The sequence below is a fragment of the Papaver somniferum genome, chromosome 5, assembly GCF_003573695.1.
Source record: "Papaver somniferum cultivar HN1 chromosome 5, ASM357369v1, whole genome shotgun sequence".
Taxonomy (NCBI): domain Eukaryota; kingdom Viridiplantae; phylum Streptophyta; class Magnoliopsida; order Ranunculales; family Papaveraceae; genus Papaver; species Papaver somniferum.
The window spans coordinates 114,265,608-114,285,655 of record NC_039362.1 but is presented as its reverse complement, the minus strand read 5'-3'; the positions used below and the strand labels follow the sequence as shown (position 1 = coordinate 114,285,655).

Sequence of the window (20,048 nt, the reverse complement as noted above, 5' to 3'; positions counted from 1 at the left end):
ACGAGACTAAAACTCGTCCACTAGGGTCACCTAGGGGTTCAAAGGCTTGTTATTTATGCTAAAATTAACCGTAGCCTCGACGACACGGAGTTGCATGTATGTTTTAGAATTCTTTTGTTTGATTTGCTCGAGGACTAGAAAAGTCTAAGTGTGGGGGAATTTGATAGGTGTCTAAAACACATGATATTTATCTATTGTTTACGCTTTCTATGCTAAGTTTTCTTGTAAATTATATATCTTATGTTTGCTTTTGAGTGTTTAGGTACTTTGGAGTCATTTCGAATAAAAGGAGAAGAAACAGGGAAAAAGTGTCATTTCAAGTGCAGCTGCTGTTGGAGGCAAATTATTTCTCAGTATTTGCTTTTATTTCTTTATCTCTGTCTGAAAAGTATGTCGGCTTTAGTGATGCAAGTTCTCTGTCTGAAAAGTACGACAGCTTTAGTGATGAAGAGAAATTGAAGAGAAAAAGTAGGTCTGAGAAGTAAGAGACGAGCTGCTGTTGGTGGAAGAATTCGAAGAATAAGGCGTTCATTTGGAGTAAAAAGGGAGCAAAAAGATCAAGTTGCAAGCGAAGAATGAGCTATCAGTTCCTCACAATTGACAGTTGATCAAAGAGGCAAAATATGCAGTAAGTTTGCTGAAACTGACAAGCCAAATATCACTGTTGGTGGGATGTATCATTTGTTGGGCGCCTGTAGCAAATTCACTCATTACCTAGACCTAAATTCAAGAGATATGTCTTTTCTCTTATCATCATTGGACTCTACCTGAAATTGGGAGAAGTAAAAATGGTTGCGCAAAGAGACGGGAAGAAAAGAAGTGAGAGTTTGAATCAATTCGAGTGGGAACCATTAATTGTTTCTGCTGATGCTTGAGATCGATTTGATTACCAGGGTTTGAAGAATTTGCATGATCCAACTCAGTGAAAGAAGATATGTTGCTGTGGAGATCGAGATTCAGAAAGGGGATTTGAGACTGAAAAATCAATGGAGATTGTTGTGTTAAGTTGAGAGAAGGAATCAGATAGTTTATGAAGAATTAACAGATGGGTTGAATCAGATGTCAGTTTTGGTTCGAAATTGTTGTGGATTTGAGAAGGTGGAAGCTACAAAAGCTAGGGTTTGGTCTAAACTTTTTGCTGTTGCTTTGAGCTGAAGGATAGGATGGGTCTGTGGTGCAGATCCAGCTGATGCTGATCATTCAGTAAGCTGAGCTGCTGCTGTAGAGATTGAATTTGAGAAGGAGAAATTGAAGATGAACTAATGGTTTTCTTGACCTGGATTTGGAATTTGAAGATAAGCAGAAGGGTTTAGATGAATGTTAGGTCCAGGAGATGGTAATTTCAGGTGGAGTTGAGTGCTGGTGGTAGATTGAAGCAGTACAAAAATTAAATACAAAGAAGGGGTTTGTGAAGAATTCAGAAATGAGTAAGTTTCTGGTGGGTTTGGTTGATACTGTTGAGATAGAGTTGGTTGTCACTGTAGCAGAGGAGATTTGAGAGTCAAATTGTGAAGATGTTCAGATGGTGGAAAGTGTAGGAGATTGCAGGTGGACTTGGTGTTGTTGTTGTTACATAGAAGCTTAAGGAAGCGGTGGACAAGATTAAGATGGATTAACTGTGTCAGGTGGTGATTGTTATGGCTAGAAATGTTGTTGTGCAGTGATGGATGGAACTGGAATTGCAGGTTATAGTTCCTGTTAGTGAATGGCTTAAGCTGAGCATGCGATGGAGTTACTGTTATAGAATGGTTCGAGACTGGTGGCGTTTTTTTGCAGTGAAGCCAAGGAAGTTTGTATGGCTGAAATGGATTTGTGTTGATGCTGTGGGTGTACAAGGAAAGATTGGAGCTGCAGTTCAAGTTGTTGGTGGTATTGAATATGAATGATACTGCAGGTAGAATTGTTGGTGCTAATGTTGCAGTTATGAACTGAATTGCAGGTGCTGAGAAGGTGGATCTGTCATGAGCTCGAGAACGAGTGAATGATCCTTCTATAGGGAAGATTGTTGCTGGTTATGTTTGAATGGAACTGCGAGAAAGTAAGCATTGCAGTTACGACTCAAATGGAGAAGTGCAGGGACAGGTGCTGCAGAATAAGAAATGGCGAAGACGAAAGACTTGAGAGGAAGCTGTAACTGGTGGTGGCAGTAGTAATGAAAGATGATGCTATGGGAGCTGTGGAGCGTAGGAGGTTGCAGTCTAGCTATGTGTGGTACTTGAATGTTGAATAGAAGAAGCACAATAAAGAGTTGTTGTTGGTTCTTAAAATAATGAAGTTGTTCATGCCATATTGAGTTCTGAGGAACAGGGAAGAGCATCGCAAGATGTTGCAGTATCGGTTGGTGAATTGAGAAGTTGCCAGTGAGTTGGTAATGGTGCAGTGTTGCTGTTGGTATGAACAAGAGCTGTAGTCCTGAGAAGATGGCCTGGCAGAGAAGATGAATGAATAAATGTATGTTAGGAAATGAGTTACAGGTAAATGGCTGGCTGAGAAGTAATGATGCATAATCATGGTGCAACACCAACTACGGCCTATGCAAAACTGTAGCAGCTCAGGATTTGGCCAAGAACCCAACTCAGCCTAGTCATTCATTTAAGACAGACTCACCTGACTCGGTGATCTTGACTGAGTTGACCGACCTGACTCATTTGACCGGTGACCGGGTGGACTTTGCCGGTCACCTGAGCTACTTTCTGGTGACGTTCCCGACGACTTCTCCAGCCGATTTCCGGCCAACCTTTGGGACTTCAACAACATATTTTTTAGGTGTATTTTCCACATGGGTTTTTCTCATACATGGGCTTGGTGGGCTCTTGTCCATTGGACCTTTGAAGACTTGACCTAAGAAGAAACATAAAAGGGAGGATTTTTACAACTTTGAGATATCACGTATTCTACTTGGAGTTTTTGAAAGAGAGTCGCAATTAGGGTTTGATTTCGTTTTTATCTTTTATATTCTTTATTTCAGTTATTGATGATGAACTCCAAAACTATGAGTAACTAAAACTATTTTTGATTAAGGGTGATTTCAAAGCCCGAAATATGAACTCATGATTGATATGCAATAGCTCGTTTTCTCGCAAATTTAGTTATTGTTTGATTTCTACCATGCTAATAATGCTTATGGATTGTTCCTTAATTGTTTAAGTTCGAAATTAAATAGTTATGTCACAATCTTATTGCTAGTTTAGATTTTCTTCGACCCGTAATTGTCTAGAGAATTAAACACAAGTAGTAATATGTGGGTATTAATGATGGGACTTTGTTAAGTACCCATATGTAGAAATTGACACTAGTAGGTGATTCAAGCCTTTGATTTTATCACTAGGAACAATCTTATCTCATAAAACTTAGGGCATTTGTTTAAGTCACACCTAATAAGCGTACCTCTAGGAAACTTGGAAAGTAGAATCCGGTAGTCGAGCGTTTCCGTATCCGGTGAGCTTAGGAGATAATAACGGGATAGTTGAGCGTACTAATTATCCAAGGGTTGTTAGTAACAAGATAATGCGAAGAACGTGCTATATATCGATTTGGTTTATGTTTCGTGGTCGAGAATGATTCCTTAATCAATTCCATCTCATAATTGAATACAACTTTACAATTTTCAGAATTTCTATAACAAAACAATCTTGCTAAGAGTATTTGCATAACAACTTTTGCTTAACACACCTCCCTTGGGACGAACTGTTTTCATTATATTACTTGCTAGTGTAAAGAGAAGTAGAAATTATTATTTGCGAGTTGACACCTCGTCACTATTCCTAAGAGGATTGCAAGCAAATTGAAGCCTATAAATAGAGAAGTTCTCTACTTATCTATACACACTTTTACACCTTTATCCACACACCACTTATATTTTCTTTATTCTTTGTGTGAACTCCTTAGCATGAGTAGCTAATTTTCTTATTGATTGGGGATGAATTCCTAGTTCTTAACATGTTTTGAGTTTTGTTTTAAATCTACTTTGAAGTTTTCACATGATTATCGTTTGTTTTTGCTAATAAGAGTGTTTATGATTGATTGATAGATTGTTTAGAGTGCACGCTAAATTGATTTGTTAACTTGATCTAAAACTAGTGAAAGTTAGGGGATAAGTAATCGTTTCTTGACTATTTACATAAGTAGAAAATACGAGACCTTGCAGAGGGATTCCATGGAGCAATTGTGTGTGAAAACAGCGTTAGCAAGTAGACCTTGATCTAAGAGTCTAACTACTAATATCAACCTAATAAATTCATAAATCTTAATGCGTTTAACTAAATTACATCTTGAGTGATCTACTACTAGGTGGTTTGGTAAATAAAATCTGGTAGTCGAGAATTTCCGTATCCGGTGATACAAGGAATTTAGGGGTTACCACTGATCTAGCTGCTATATCTACGGTTGGTGACAATCTGTGACTAATAAGAAGTGGAAAAGAACATAACTTGAATCATTATTTTGCAATGAAGAAGGATTCCTTGATCGTATTTCTCTTATTGATTGTCCTTTATCTTTTAATTGCTTTGTTTATTTATTTTGCTTTATAAAATCTAAAACCACCCCCCCCCCCCGTGACATTATAAGACAACTAAAACCTCTTGCTTCTCATGGGAACGAACTTAACTACCACCATATTACTTGTTAATTGAGTGGAAAAACATTCACTAATTTGTTGTGGTTATGAAACACATCAAATTTTGGCGTCGCTGCCAGGGAGCAGCGGAGCAGCTTTAGTTGTTTTTATTTTATTTTATTTTCGTTTTATTTTTATTTTTGTTTCTAACTTTGTTTTTTAGAAATTTTATTTCAGGTACCAGTTTTGCATGTATGGTGGACAAGAGCAAGTATATTACAACAATCAATACAGTTTTCAACCTCAACATTATGGAAACTTCCAACCATCGTTAGGATACACACTTTATGGATATTCTCATACATATCAACAACCTTATGACGGGTATGTAAGTGAACAATCACTAGGAGGGGAGGATAGTTATGCTTCTAAACCTATGCGTGATCTCCTTGGTGTAAGGCAACCTAGTTTAAGGGAACTTGAAAGAAGGTTCTATCAATTGATTGATGACGTCCTAGCTTCCGATAAAGAAATTCTTGAAGCTAAAAGAGCTTTAAGAAAGGAGCATGATAGACGTTATTGTATGGGTTACGATGATGATTTTGAACCTTTTGAAATACCTTGCAACAATGAGGAAGTCATTCCAATTCCGGATCATAATAACGATCCTTCACCTATTCAAAAGGAGGAGTTTGGATATCACTTACCTATTGTTGTAAAGGATGTAACGTACTCACAAGAAAATCTTACAATTTGTACCAACGAGAATCATTTTAGTGAATGGCCCGATTCCGATGATGAGAATGTTGAAGAGGTGATGCTTGATAATGAAACCACATTGATTGATTTCGTGGAAGACCCAATTGAACTTGCCAATGATTATAATGATGCCAAGACTTTAGTTAAGGTAGAAAATGATGAAGAATGGTTGCAAGGTTTGATAGAGGACCACGATATACAAGAGGTAAGTAATTCAGTTGAATTTTCTAAGGATGAAGAGGATTCCGTAATACAAGAGTTTTTGCAAAGTTTGTCTAACCCTTTGCATATTGATTCTTCTCCTTTACCTCTTATTGGTTTGAATGTATGTGCTTCGAAAGTATTTTTGGATGACTTTGTTTCTCGATATCCACCATTGGAAACAGTTGATGCTAAAACTATGTAGGTTTTCCAAAAGGTAACCATGGAAGTTCCTAAATTCTATGCTCTTTATACACTTCCGAGTGTGGGAGAAATTTCTATCGAGTGATAATTTTATTATCATTTTCTTGTGCTAACATTTGTATGGAGCTATTGTTTTCAAAACAGGTACTATGGGTGGATCCCCAAATTTTCAGATTATTAGTATGTGGGGAGTGAATCTTACAAGAAGTTAAGTCGGGCCGACGACGTTAAACCAAGCGCTAAGTGGGAGGCAACCCATTTATTTTGTATTTATTATCCTTTTGTTATTTATTTTTCTTGTTCCATATCATGTTAGGATTTCCCACCTTGACTTTACTAGGACGATTCAATTACATTGAGGAAAATGTAAGGTTTAAGTGTGGGGGAGTGGTTAAGCATTTAAAAAAAAATTGCATAAAACTTCCAACTTGTAGTGATTTTAGAGTCACTAGCATATTTCTAGGTATGTTTACATAGAGAATTCTGACCGACATAACTGAACTTGGAAGTGTTAGGGAACACTTTCGGATTTCTTGCTTATTAGAGTGTTAAATAATGGATTTAATCATGTCGGTGATGCAAATGAGGAGCAGGGAGAAATGCATTGTTAGAGTTGTTGATCAATCATTAGTGGAGACTACCCGTATTTATATCATGTGAGGCACCGACCAAAAATTCTTTGTAGCCGACTAAAGAGCTTTCTTCTGAGTGTGTGTCACCGTACGTTAATTCCGGGTAGAATGATGAGCTACCCAACTTCACACCAATTTCAGCACTATTTTTGATCTCTTGAGTGCTAATTTTGCCAATCATGAGGGTGACGCCTATGGATGAAAGCTTCCTTCTTGTAGTTTGATTTGCAGTTAGCACCATTCTTTCGATAAAAACGGGTCCATAAGAAACACCATCATCATCATCAACAAGGACAGACATCAAAATATACAAGGAAAGTTGAAGACGTTCAAGGTTTACAAGCAACGGAACAAGAAAATAGCAAATTTATATCCAAGTAAAGCAACATACAATGAGCAGATTTTTACATATATGTTGAGGACTTACAATACAATGAGCATAATTAAATATATAAGTTGAAGACTTAATTACAAGAGCAAAGAAAAGCAAAAGGTGAGAATTATTGAAGTTTATGATTTCGAGACAATACAAGTTGTGAAGAATCAAGCGGTAAAGTACTTTCCCACGACCATGGTTTGTTTTATTTGTATAATATTTCTCTTGTCTCTAAAAATAAATAAATAAAATAAATAATAATAAAATGAAAAATGAAAAAAAAATGATGACAAGAGAAATTTTTGTTATTTTGGTTTTTATTTATTTAATAAGTCGTGGGGAAGGAAAAATCTATAAAGAAGTTTCAAGCGACAAGGATTCAAGGAAAAATGTTACAAATTGTCAAGGATTTACGAAGTTCGAGAGTTTATCATCAATAGTTGAAGCCGAAGACGAAGACCAAGAAGATGAAAACGAGGAGCGGAAGACGTTTCTATTGGACGCCGTGAGAGTGGTGTTATCATCATTGCAATCAGATGTGAAGGTGAGTAAGTATCTCATCCTCGATAATAGTGGTTGATTTCCTTTCTTAGAGATCCTCAGAAAAATGGTTTTTCAAAATGTTAAAAGTTTTAAAATATTTCGGAAGTTGTCCTTCCCACCATTCAACGTGTTGCAGGAATTCTCTCTTCATTCCTACCTGCACACATGTGAGAACCATAAAAGTACATCTTTTGAGTGCAATTTCATAAAACCCTTTTTGGTGAGGCAGAAGTCGAGGCGAAATGCTTATTGATCGCTCTCAAACACGCGTTCTCTCATTATGGTGTGGTTATTTCTCACTCAACATTTAAGAATGAAAATATGTTTTTTAGTATTTCTAACTTCTTATTACTAGCATGCAGAAACTCTATGTCCTCATAGCTCTTTGGATGCTTGGGACGCTGGAACTCTTTGAAGTTATAAGTTTTAGTTTGATTTTCTCGAGGACTAGAAAAGTCTAAGTGTGGGGGAATTTGATATGTGTAGAATACACCTTATTTACGATCTATTGTTTATGCCTTCTTTGCTATTTTTCGTGTGAATTATGTATTTTATGCTTGTTTTGAGTTTTATAGTTACTCTGGAGTCGCACGCAGGAAAAGAAGAAGAAATTACACAATTTGAACAAGAAGGGAATAATTATCATTTCCATGGAGAACACTATATGGAACCCGATCAAGGTTAAGGGGCGACTCTCTATTGGAGAATAATTAAAGACAGTCAGCTGTGGTTAAGGGGTTGCCAATCAGGATGGCCCTTATCTAATGAGTGGGGTGGTCCCTATCCCTGGGGTGTAACCATCCACCCAAACAAGCCTAACACTCATTCTTCTCAATCATTACTTCACCTGAATGAATGAAAGAAGAAAAGCAGCACAGCTGCTGCTGTGAAATCGAGAGATTGAGAGAATTTATGAGAGATATTTGAATCAGAACTGGGGAGATCGATGGAGACAGAGATGATGGGATCGATTCATGGAGAAGGATAAAGAGATAGAGCTGCTGTTGTCGATTTGAAGAAATTCAGAGTGTAAAGAGAAGATTGAACTGCTAAATGATGGGTTTGAAATCAGATCAGGGTTTGTTGGTATGTGTTGCCGATCTGAGATTCAGATGGAGATGATGATGAACTGAGTTCAAAGATTCTATTGAGAGACAAAGCAACGAGTTGAAATGGGTTCGTGGGTTCTGATTGAATTCGAAGATGAACTGCAGGCTGATGTTACTGCTGATAGAGAAATATGTTGGTGGTGTTTGTTGCTTTGAGATCTAATGTTAGGATTTCGAGTTCAGTCTTGAACGAGATGTTGCTGACATTAATTATTGATTACGAGGGAGATGGGAAGATTTTGAGCATCAGAAATGGGGTTTAGTAAGCTGTTGTTGCTGCTATTGATCAGAGAACGAGCACTGTGTTGGTGGTGCAGAATTGAGTTGGATGAAGATGAAAGCTGGTGATGAATGAGTTGCTGCAGAAGAAAAGAATTGAACTGTGAATGAACGAGTATTCTGCATAGATGTATGTGTAGGAATTTGTTACAGGAAAGAAGAAAGGCCTGAAGTTGGCCGGGAAAACACCAGAAAACAACCGAAACTCGGCCGACGTCCCGATTCCAGTGACCTGACTCAAGATCCAGAGGAATAGTCGATGATGATCCAACTCACTGACTCAGACCTTGACCCAATTGACTAATAGAAGATCATCAGTTTGACAGTTATATATGACAGAATATTCCTTCAGCAGAGAAGAATCTCAGGTGATCGACAACGACTTTTCCGGTCGATTCCGGTGATACCGAGAACTTTTCCGGCGGACAAATATGTGCATAATTTTGTGAAGAGTATTCTAAACTCATGGGTTTGGAGACTTGGACTTGGAATTGGATGAAGAATTGAGCTTGGATTTGGAAAAAGAAGATGGAGGATTTGATAAAGACTTGAACTTGGAAATTGAATTGCTAAAGGAAAGGGAGTCTATTCCTAAGAGGATTGCAAGCAAATTGAAGCCTGTAAATAGAGAAGTTCTCTATTTATCTATACACACTTTTACACCTTTATACACATACCACTTCTCTTTTCTTTATTCTTTGTGTGAACTCCTTAGCATGAGTAGCTAATTTTCTTATTGATTTGGGATGAATTCCTAGTTCTTAACATGTTTTGAGTTTTGTTTTAAATCTACTTTGAAGTTTTCACATGATTATCGTTTGTTTTTACTAATAAGAGTGTTTATGATTGATTGATAGATTGTTTAGAGTGCACGCTAAATTGATTTGTTAATTTGATCTAAAGCTAGTGAAAGTTGGGGGATAAGTAATCGTTTCTTGACTATTTACATAAGTAGAAAACACGAGACCTTGCAGAGGAATTCCGTGGAGCAATTGTGTGTGAAAAAAACGTTAGCTAGTAGACCTTGATCTAAGAGTCTAACTACTAATATCAACCTAATAAATTCATAAATCTTAATGCGTTTAACTAAATTACATCTTGAGTGATCTACTACTAGGTGGTTTGGTAAATAAAATCCGGTAGTCGAGAACTTCCGTATCCGGTGATACAAGGGATTTAAGGGTTAGCACTGATCTAGCTGCTATATCTACGGTTGGTGACAATCTGTGACTAATAAGAAGTGGAAAAGAACATAACTTGAATCATTGTTTTGCAACGAAGAAGGATTCTTTGATCGTATTTCTCTTATTGATTGTCCTTTATCTTTTAATTGCTTTGTTTATTTATTTTGCTTTATAAAATCTAAAACCAAAACCCCCCTTTGTGACATTATAAGACAACTAAAACCTCTTGCTCCTCGTGGGAACGAACTTAACTACCACCATATTACTTTGTAATTGAGTGGAAAAATATTCACTAATTTGTTGTGGTTACGACACGCATCAGAAGCCCATATGTGAGAAGAATCGATGTAAAAAATCTACTCAAAACTGTCTCCGGAAGTACTAAAAGTTGACCGGAAACTAGCAGGAAAATAACTTCAGATGACCATAAAAGTCAACCGATCACCGGTCAAATGAGTCAACTCGAGAAGTCAACCGAGTCAAAATGAGTCAAATCGGTGCTGTCATGAATCAGATGAGTGAGTCAGAACTAGAGTCAGCTAGCTGACTGGTCTAAGTGGGTCATTGTTCAAAGCCATCTTGCACGGCCTTGCTCTAATATTGCGTGATCATTGCTCCATCCTGCAATTCTGCAGTACATAACTACCTAGCTGAGCTTCTCTTGCATCTTTATAATCATTTCCTCAATAACCTGCCAACTCTACTTCAATTCTCTAACTGCACTTCTCAAGTCCACTGCACTAGTTACTCAGCTGCACTCTCGACCTGCACAACTCTGCCATTCACTAGCAACCACAGCAACACCAAACCACCATTATTTTATATCTTCACACAATTCCATCTGCATCTTCCATTCAAGTCCATAGGTCCCTGCAATTGCAGCTGCAACTCTTTCCTGCAAAGTCATTCCATGTACCCTAAACATACATCTAAAATTCCTTCATCTCAAGTCCACTAACTCATCATCAATATCAACATCTTTAAACCCTTACCAACTTTTCTCATAATTCAATCAGTCGGCTATAGTTCCATCCTCTAGTCTTAAGATTCGACTCAAATCCCAGCTGCAACAAAAAACAACCAACATCAGCATTATCCTTAAACCTCCTGCTACATCATATTCTTCCATTGTAACTCAAATACCTGTCGTAACATTTATCTATACAACATCAACTTCATTTGAACACCAGAGACTAAGCTAACTCCATTACCATTGACTGCAACATCACCTGCAACTTAATACATCAGCTACAATAACCCATCCTTTTAACTTCAGTAAACACACAAGTCCCTCTCGGCTGAATCAACCTAAACCCTTCAATATAGCACCAGATTCAAACACCTTCTCAGTTCAAGCCATCTCTCACAACTTCAGCTTCTGCAATTGCACTTCCTTTCCTAAATATACATCTAAACCAGCAATTCCATCCAACAAATCAAAACCCAACTATTCTAGTCTTCTCAATCTGCAATTTCCACAAGCATACCACCAAATTCATCACCACCATTCAGTTCATCTTGCAGTCACCACTTCCATCAACAAATCCATCTCAGTCATAACCTAGGAACAAAATAAACAATCAAATCCATTAAAACCCAACACCACAAAACCCATTTCAGTTCAATATCTCTTTCATTTCAATTTCCTTTTGTTGTGACAGCTCAACCCTAACTCTTTGAATTCATCTTTGACATTTAAGAGCTACCAAATCACTACCAAGAACTCTCATCTCTTCACTTCAACAGCAGACCCCCAATTTCTCATCATCTTTTCAACAAAACCCTAACCTGTAAACCGAGACCAATACAGAACCATTTAACTCAAACTCAAACCCATTCCTTCTACTGAATTTCCTCACAGCTTCTCCAAAACTTCGATTTACACAAACCATCAGTTGATTCTTCATAAACTTTCGATTCCCTCTCTCAAATCAACAACAACGGTCTCCATTTCTCGCTCTGGTTCTTCAAATGCCATCAGTCATCAGCTGTAACTACATGTTTCTCTCCGTCGATCTCGACCATTAATGGCGCAACCATTTTCCAATTTTTGTTTCCTCTGAAACTCAAGCAATTGGTAATGAAAGGAGAAATTCTAGATTTAGGGTTATGTAAAATTGAGGAAATTATACGATTGTCCTTACTTTTAAGGGCTTCAAAAATATCCTTACCAACTAATATTTATATCCCTATATCATCCGAAAGAAAACCCATTTGATTATATTCCCAAAAATACCCCTTGTATCAGTCGAGATCTCGTTTCATCTTTCCTTTCATTTCACATCAGTTTTCTTTTTTATTCTGTATCTCTTCATTCTCCGGCCATCCCCACTACCATCACCGCCTCTGCAACTACTACCACCTTCACCGTCGCCAACTTGATTCGGATTCGGACGACAACTATCAGCACCAGAGAGGACCTTCTTCTTCTAAAGATTAAATTATTAGATTAAGTATATCGAGATATGATCATAGGTTTTGATTTCTAGTAATTTTAGGGTTTAAATTCTTCGAATTACTGAAGCTCAAGAGCTTATGATGATGGTGGTGGTTCTAGTGGTCGCGGTGGTGGAAGAGGTATGTATGTGAATCTATTTTCTGTTTTTGTTTTGAGATTGGTTGGGGTTATTGTAGTTGATGATGAACCTTACCTCAACTTACTTTTAATCGTCGATTTTATAGAATTAGGTTTCAATTTGCAACATGGCTTTATCATCTACTTGAATCAATTGCCGATAGAAATTTTTATTTTTTTAATGATTGCTTGTTGTTATGGAAACTATGGCTTATGGGATTAGTGGACTTATGGTGGTGGTGGTGGTGGTGACTTGACAAACCGGGGTCCTCAGTTTTCCAAACTTTTTCTCTCTCCTAATTTTTTTGGCTCTCTGGCGATTTTTTTAGGATTTTTCAAACTTTTAGATTTTTTTATTCTCGATCACTTCTTGGTGATTCGAGATGGGGGATCTTCCTGATCCTACCCAAGCTGTTAAGTTATTAACGTATGCTGATCGTCTCAAGGGGAAAAAGACTTTACCAAAAACCATTGTTGATTTAACTATGTTGCCGAACCCTACAACAAAAGAGGGTAAGCCTGCTGTTGTGATTCCGGAGGAGATGTACTTGGAAGGATGCGCGATTTGGAAGTTTAGCCTAATAGGTAGGCTGGATTTTAACGATCTTGTTTTTTCTGATGTGGAGAAAAACCTAGCGCTTCAATGGCAGTTGGGTGAAGATCGTGTTCAGTTTCTACCGCTGAATAGAGGTTTTTTTTATCATCAAGTTACAAACAGAAGAAGATAAATCAAGGATTTTAGAAGCTGAAAAATGGGTTGTTGCACAACAAAACCTAAATCTAATGGAATGGTACCCTAGTTTCGATCCAGATAAGCAGAGAACTTCTCGAGCCACTGTATGGGTTAAATTCCCGGGATTAACAATTGAGTTTTGGATTGAAAAAACTATTTTGGCTATGGGAAAATCTTTGGGTAATCCAGTTGTGGTTGACAAAAGAACGCTGGCTCACGAGTATGGCCACTTCGCATCAATACTTATTGATATTGATTTTGCAGAGCTAGACACAAATGGTATACATGTTACAGTTGGAGGATTAGAATTTTGGCAACCTTTTGAGATCCTTAAAAAGCCAAAATTTTGCTCAAAATGTAATATTCTTGGTCACTCAGACTCTGAATGTCGCAAGAAGCAGAAAAACCCTACAAAAAGCTCTGCAGCTCAAATCAGCTTGCTACAGTTCCTCCTCAAAATACCCAACATGGCTCGGACCCTAATGCTGGAAATGAATGGCAAGAAGCTAGAAGAAGGAAGAAAGGAAAGAATTCTCCTAACATTCCTGTTGTCCCTGAAGTACCTGCACAAGCTGGGAAAGGTCCATCAATATCCTTTGAAGTTAATGAAATCGTGAGCATTAGAGACGTTGTTGAGTTGGAACAACAGTTGCAAGATGACTTCGCAAAATCCGAAGCTGCATTGCGCTTGGCTTCTGCTGAGTTTGAGAAAAAAAAGCAGGTCATTTTGTCGCATTCAGTTTTAGTTAGTAACGCAAGGTCAATGAGTACTTCTGTCCTGAACACTAAGTCAGATGGGAATATCGAATTGGAAAGAACTAGAATTCCACATTCTGATAGGATTTTAGCTGCATCTTCGTCTACACCTTTGTGTGATGCTCTAGAAGAAAGCTCGGAATACATCTCTCATAATAGGTTTAATATACTGGGTGATAGCAGTGGCAAGGAAACTACGGTGCTTGGAAAGATTGATGAAGCAGCTAGGCAAGCAAAGTACCGACAGTTAATTGCTCTACAAGCAAAAATAAATTCCTTGAAGGATATGGATTCTCTGTCTGACACTAAGGAGAATTTGCAGTTAGGAATTCGTGCTCGACGGGGCTCTTCTCCAGGTCTCAATCCCTCCTAAAATTATGCTAAAACAGCTAAGCTAAATAAGAATCAAACCCCCAAGTTTTAATTATGCGGGTGTTGTTTTGGAATATAAACGGTGTTGCGCGTGAGGCAACACATTGTAAGATTGGAGATTTAATAAGGGAATTCAAGCTAAATATTTTTTGTCTTGCTGAACCAAAGGTAGCGTGTTCGTCTAACTTTGGAAGAAGACTTCAGATGGAAGGTTTTTCTCCAGATATTATTCATAATTCTTCTGTTTCCAGTATTGCTAATCTTTGGGTTTGTTTTTTAAATGAAATAATTCCTTCTGTAGTTAATATGAGTAAGCAATCCATTACTATTGAGGTTGAGGGAGTTCATATCTCTTTTGTGCATGCTAGTTATGTTCAAGTTACTCGTAGAAGGCTTTGGCAGCAGCTTAATATGCAAGATACAAGTACTCCCTGACTGGTCATGGGAGACTTTAATTGTATTTTGCGTCTTGATGAGAAGAAGGGGGGTCTGGAGCCTAGGACCTCGGCTGTCAATGATTTTAGTGACTGGATGGATGATAACAATTTTTTCGAAGCCGATTCTCTGGGTACCAAGTTCACTTGGACTAATAGACAATCGGGCTCTGATAGAATTATAAGTAAACTTGATAGAGCAATTATTAATTCTGCTTGGCTGGCAAAGTATGAAAACTGGCGATATAAAGCGCTTCCTAGAGAAGTCTCGAATCATTCTACTCTGTTGGGTTATCCTTTTGTGGTTGCTCGTCCTAAGAGAGCTCCTTTTAGAATGCAAAAGATGTGGTTTTTGCATTCAGATTTCATTCGTATGGTTCATGACAGTTGGAATATGCCAGTGCATGGTTTACCAGACTTTATTTTTTCGTACAAGTTGAAGAGGTTGAAAGGGGTTATAAAGGAATGAAATTTGTTGGTTTTCGGCAACATTCACTCTCGTTTAAAACAGGATCAGTTGAGATTTGAAACTGCTGCGCGCATCTCAGATGAAGATCCAACTGATATTGCTAAACTTAATATTATGAAGGATGCTATGAATACTCTTGGCGAAACCAGGCTTCAGCACACCACAATGCTTAAGCAAAATTCTAGAAATCAGTGGCTTGTTGAGGGATCAAGCAACTCCAATTTCTTTCACAATAGTATTCGCATCCGAAGGAGTTCAAACACTATTTCCGAGTTAGTGGATAACAATGGAGTTACTATTTCTGATTATGACCAGCTGCGCAACCATGTGGAGGAGAAATTTAATGGACATAAGTTGGATTATGATATGGATTTATTTGATTTTGTTCATGATTCCATTACTGCTGAGGAAAGTCTTGCCATGGACAAAATTCCTTCGCCTGAAGAAATCAAACAAGGGGTTTTTGATTTAGGAGCTGACAGTGCTTCAGGTCCGGATGGCTTTTCTGGGTGTTTTTATCGTCATTGTTGGGATATTATCCAAGATGACTTGGTTAAGGATGTGTTTCATTGTTGGGGTACTGGTCATATTCCGAATGGTGTGAATTCTAGCCTTATCATTCTTCTGGCCAAGGTAAGAGGGGCTAATAATCTTCGTAATTTTCGTCCGATTGGGCTTAGTAATTTTTTCTTCAAAATTTTTACTAAGATCCTAGCTACTAGACTTGGTAGTGTTTTGGATAAGCTTGTATCTGAAGAGTAGGTGGCGTTTATGAAGGGACGCAATATCCATGAGAACATTAGTTTGGCTTCTGAGATGGTCAATGAGCTTCATCTAAAACGCAAAGATGGCAACATTGGTCTTAAACTTGATATATCTCAAGCTTTTGACACGGTGAGTTGGTCATTTGTGTTAGAAGTTTTTCGTAGATATGGTTTTTCCGATCAGTGGTGTTCTTGGATTTTTAATATCCTTAATTCTGCTAAAATCTCTATTCTTCTGAATGGTAATCCTGAGGGCTATTTCAAAATTAATAGAGGTTTACGTCCAGGGGATCCTCTTTCTCCTTTGATTTTTGTTCTGATTAAATACATTCTTAGCAGAAATATTACGAAGTTTTTTAGTGAGAAGAAAATGACCCCTATGGTTACAAGAGGTAGCATTTCTCCTACTCATCTTTTCTTTGCTGATGAAATTATGATTTTTTCCAAGGGAAATCTAAAGAGTCTACATAACCTGGTGGACTTATTGGGTAAATACCAACGCGCATCTGGCCAAACTGTGTGTCGTCAAAAGAGTAAGATAAATTATGGTGGTGGTTCTCTGAGTAGAAGAACTTATCTTGCTGATTATTTAGGGATGAGTGTTGCTACTTTTCCAGACCGTTACTTGGGAGTTCAAATTATGCCAGGCTCGGTTAAATATCATCACATTGAAAATGTGGTTGAGAAGATTAAATCTCAGTTGGCTGGTTGGAAGGGAAGACATTTATCTTTTCATGACCGTATTATTTTGGTTAAATTTGTTATTGCCAGTTATTCTATTCACAACATGGCTATCTATCGTTGGCCACGGAAATTCATTCTTCAATGTGAAAGAGCAATAAGGAACTTTATTTGGTCGGGAGATTCAAATGTTAGTCGCACTGTTGTAGTTTCTTTCGATAAAATCTGTTGCCCTTTTGAGGAGGGGGGCCTTGGGTTACCTCGTATGGCTACTATTAATACAACTCTTCTCATGAAACTTTGGTGGAATATTCGTACTTCTAATAAGAAATGGGCTGGTTTTTTACGAGCTAAATTCTTTGGGAGAAATGGTTGTATCAAACAATTTAGTGTTAAATCTTCTATTCTTCCTGGTATTCGGAAGGTGCACCAACTAGTTGATTCTAACACTAAAGTTCAGCCGGGTGATGGAAGGTCTACTTCTCTTTACTATGATGCTTGGCATGGTAATAAGTGTGTTGCAGATATTTTAAATGATCATTCACTTCACAGAACTGTTTTGGTAAGTGATGTTTTGGTTGAGAACCAATGGGTGATCCCTGATGTTCATTTGAATCTTTTGCTTGCTGCGCGTTTAGATGTTAATCAGCTTCCAAATCCAGTTGGAGGGGAGGATACTCGAATTTGGATGCCGGAATACAAAGGGCAATTCACTGTTAGCTCAGCCAAAATTTTTATTCGGCAGAAATATAGTATGCTGGATGGGGCGTCTCTCATTTGGAGAAAAGAGATTCATCCAACATTAGCTGCTCAAAATTGTAAGTTCATACGTAAAGCTTGCGCCACATATGACCTTATCAGAGATAGATTTAAAATCCATCTAGCGAACAAATGTTCTCTTTGTGGAACTACAGAAGAGACTCTGGAACACATCCTTTTTCAGTGCAGTTTTGCTTCTCGTGCTTGGAATTGGATTTCATCCGTTTTTGGTATTAATGCTAACTTTAATCTTTTGATTTCTTACAAGGCTACTCGGAGTAGGAGTCGAATGATTCGTGACCTGTGGCTACTGGCAAACCTGGTGATCAGATCAGAACTTTGGGCCGTCAGAAACAAAGCTGTTTTCGAACATAAACAAGCGAACTAGAGTGTTTTCTTCAAGCGTGTTTTGAAGTTAATTCAAGATTATTCGATTCGTCTCAAAGGTCACATGCGCAACTGCCCTGAAGACGTTATTCTGCTGGATTACTTTCGTGTGAAGCATAGGAGTGTGAAGATTCTTCAGCCGGTGGAATGCTTTTGGCAACCTCCATATCACAATGAGTTACAACTGTGCTGCGATGGGGCAGTCCCGGTGTAGCCGGAGCTGGAGTGGTAGCTAGGGATGCTAGTTGTAACGTTATTGGTGTTATGTCCATTGGTATAGGATTAACGACCAACTCTTTAGCTGAATTATATGGAATTCTGGTGGGACTTGAATGGGCTACAAGATGGGGATTTCGTCGCATTTGCATCAGATCAGACTCGGCTAGTGTGGTTGAGGCGTTTAAAAGTAACATCTTACCTTGGTTTGCAAGACCCAGGTGGTCAGCAGTTTGTCAAAGCTATGATGCCATTAGATTCATACACACTTTCCATGAGGCTAATTTTTCAGCGGATACCATGGCAAAAAGAGGGTGTTTCCTTGATAATGAAGTTGAAGTTCATTTTGATGGAAGGCCTCATTTTTTGATTTCAGTGGAATACCCACATGTTGCTTATTATAGATTCAAATAGTTTATAAGTTTTTGGGGCTTATGCCTCTTTTCTTGTAAACAACTCTTGTAAATTTTATTATCTATTAATACAATTTTTGACTTATCAAAGAAAAAAAGGTGGTGGTGACTTGAAGTAGCAAGGTGGTGTGGGGTACATAATTGTTGGTGGTTGAGTTGTGTAGGAATATGGTGCTGGTGGTGTCATGTATTCTGGTGTAGGAGTTTCATGTGCTGGTGAAGGTGGTGGTGTGTACATTAGTACAGGAGTTACATTAGTGTGTGTTGGTAGTAGTCTTTTTGCTAATAGATTCAGTGGGGTTGGTGATGTTTTTGTGGTTGGTGGTGTTTTTTAATAAATATTGGTGATGTTTGTGGTGATGTTGGTGGTGGAGTTTGAGTGTGATTGTGGTGGAGACTGGGTGTGATTTTGGTTGCATTTGTTGATGGTGTTCCAGGTATAGCAATTGTCCTTTCTGTAAACCTAGTTACTTCAATTTTTACGGGATCAACTACTGTTGTTGATCCCATTTATGGATCAACTCCTATTGTTGACCCAAACTTTTATGGGATCAACTACGATTGTTGATCCATTTATGGGATGAACTCCTGTTATTGACCCAATTTTTTATGGGATCAACTACTGTTGTTGATCCTTTCAACTCCTATTGTTGACAATATTTTCCTTGGATAAGTATGATCATGCTTGTAGTTTAAATTATGTAAATTCCTTCCAATGTTGAACTTGTAGTGTGCAATGGTATCATGACTGACTCCACGACAGATGATGCGTGTTCGACTCACGCCAAGCTCACTCCATTTACATGGATCAACTTTCATTGTTGATCCTTTTTTTTTGGATCAACTACCGTTGTTGATCCCCTAAATTGGATCAACTTATACTGTTGGTTTTATTTTTATTTGGATCAACTATTGTTATTGATATAAAAATATCTGAACCAGTGGTGGCGGCGATGACAGACTAGTGGTGGTGGCGGCGACGGACTAGTGGTGGTGTAATGGTGGTGGTGAATGAGTGGTGGTGGAATATTAGTGGTGGTGACGGTTGGTAGGTGGTGGTGGAATGGTAGTTGAATGTTGGTGGTGGTGGTGCTAGTGGTGGTGGTGAAGTGGTAGAGGAAGAAATTTGTTCCATTTTGAAATAAAGAAAAATATTATATGGGTGAGGGTATTAAGGTAATCTAATTTTAAATGGATAAGGTTATTAAAAAGTAGGGACATATTTTTTGTTGTATAAGGATATATTTATTGGGTTTCAAAAGTAAGGACATATAAATAATGTACCCAATGTGATAAAATTGGGATGACTATATGCACCCCAAGAATGGATAGGACCACCACAGGTACATACCCTTATCCTCCATTATGCTCCCGATAGTGTTTGCATATGAAATGAATCTTTATTCTTCTCCGAATTCTTCCACTAACAGCAGACGTCTCTTACTTCTCTGATCCACTTATTCTCTTCAATTTCTCTACATCACTAAAGCCGCCATGCTTTTCAGACAAAAATAAATCGGCATCGCTAAAGCCACCATAGTTTTCAGACAGAGATGAAAAATAAAAGCAAATAATGAGAAATAATTTCTCTCTAAATTTTAGGTAGAAGGCAGACTAGTAGATATAGACACTTTGGTGAGGTAG

At 37.9% G+C, this 20,048-nt stretch overlaps 1 protein-coding gene across 1 annotated transcript; it reads left to right on the top strand.

The window, feature by feature from the left end:
• The first annotated feature begins 14,722 nt into the window (after positions 1-14,722).
• Positions 14,723-18,739, top strand: LOC113279480. The gene is made up of 4 exons (XM_026528174.1): positions 14,723-15,115; positions 15,227-15,817; positions 15,947-17,710; positions 18,569-18,739. The coding sequence occupies exons 1-4, from the start codon at positions 14,723-14,725 to the stop codon at positions 18,737-18,739; spliced, it is 2,919 nt and encodes a 972-aa protein (XP_026383959.1).
• Positions 18,740-20,048: the final 1,309 nt, after the last annotated feature.

What these genes read in the sequence shown, in the direction of transcription:
- LOC113279480 (XM_026528174.1), top strand. Translation starts at nt 14,723, where the DNA reads ATGGGAGACTTTAATTGTATTTTGCGTCTTGATGAGAAGAAGGGGGGT. An exon ending in TTATCATTCTTCTGGCCAAG is followed by an intron (nt 15,818 to 15,946) that starts GTAAGAGGGGCT and finishes TCTGAAGAGTAG; the next exon opens with GTGGCGTTTATGAAGGGACG. An exon ending in TGTGGCTACTGGCAAACCTG is followed by an intron (nt 17,711 to 18,568) that starts GTGATCAGATCA and finishes TGAGTTGTGTAG; the next exon opens with GAATATGGTGCTGGTGGTGT.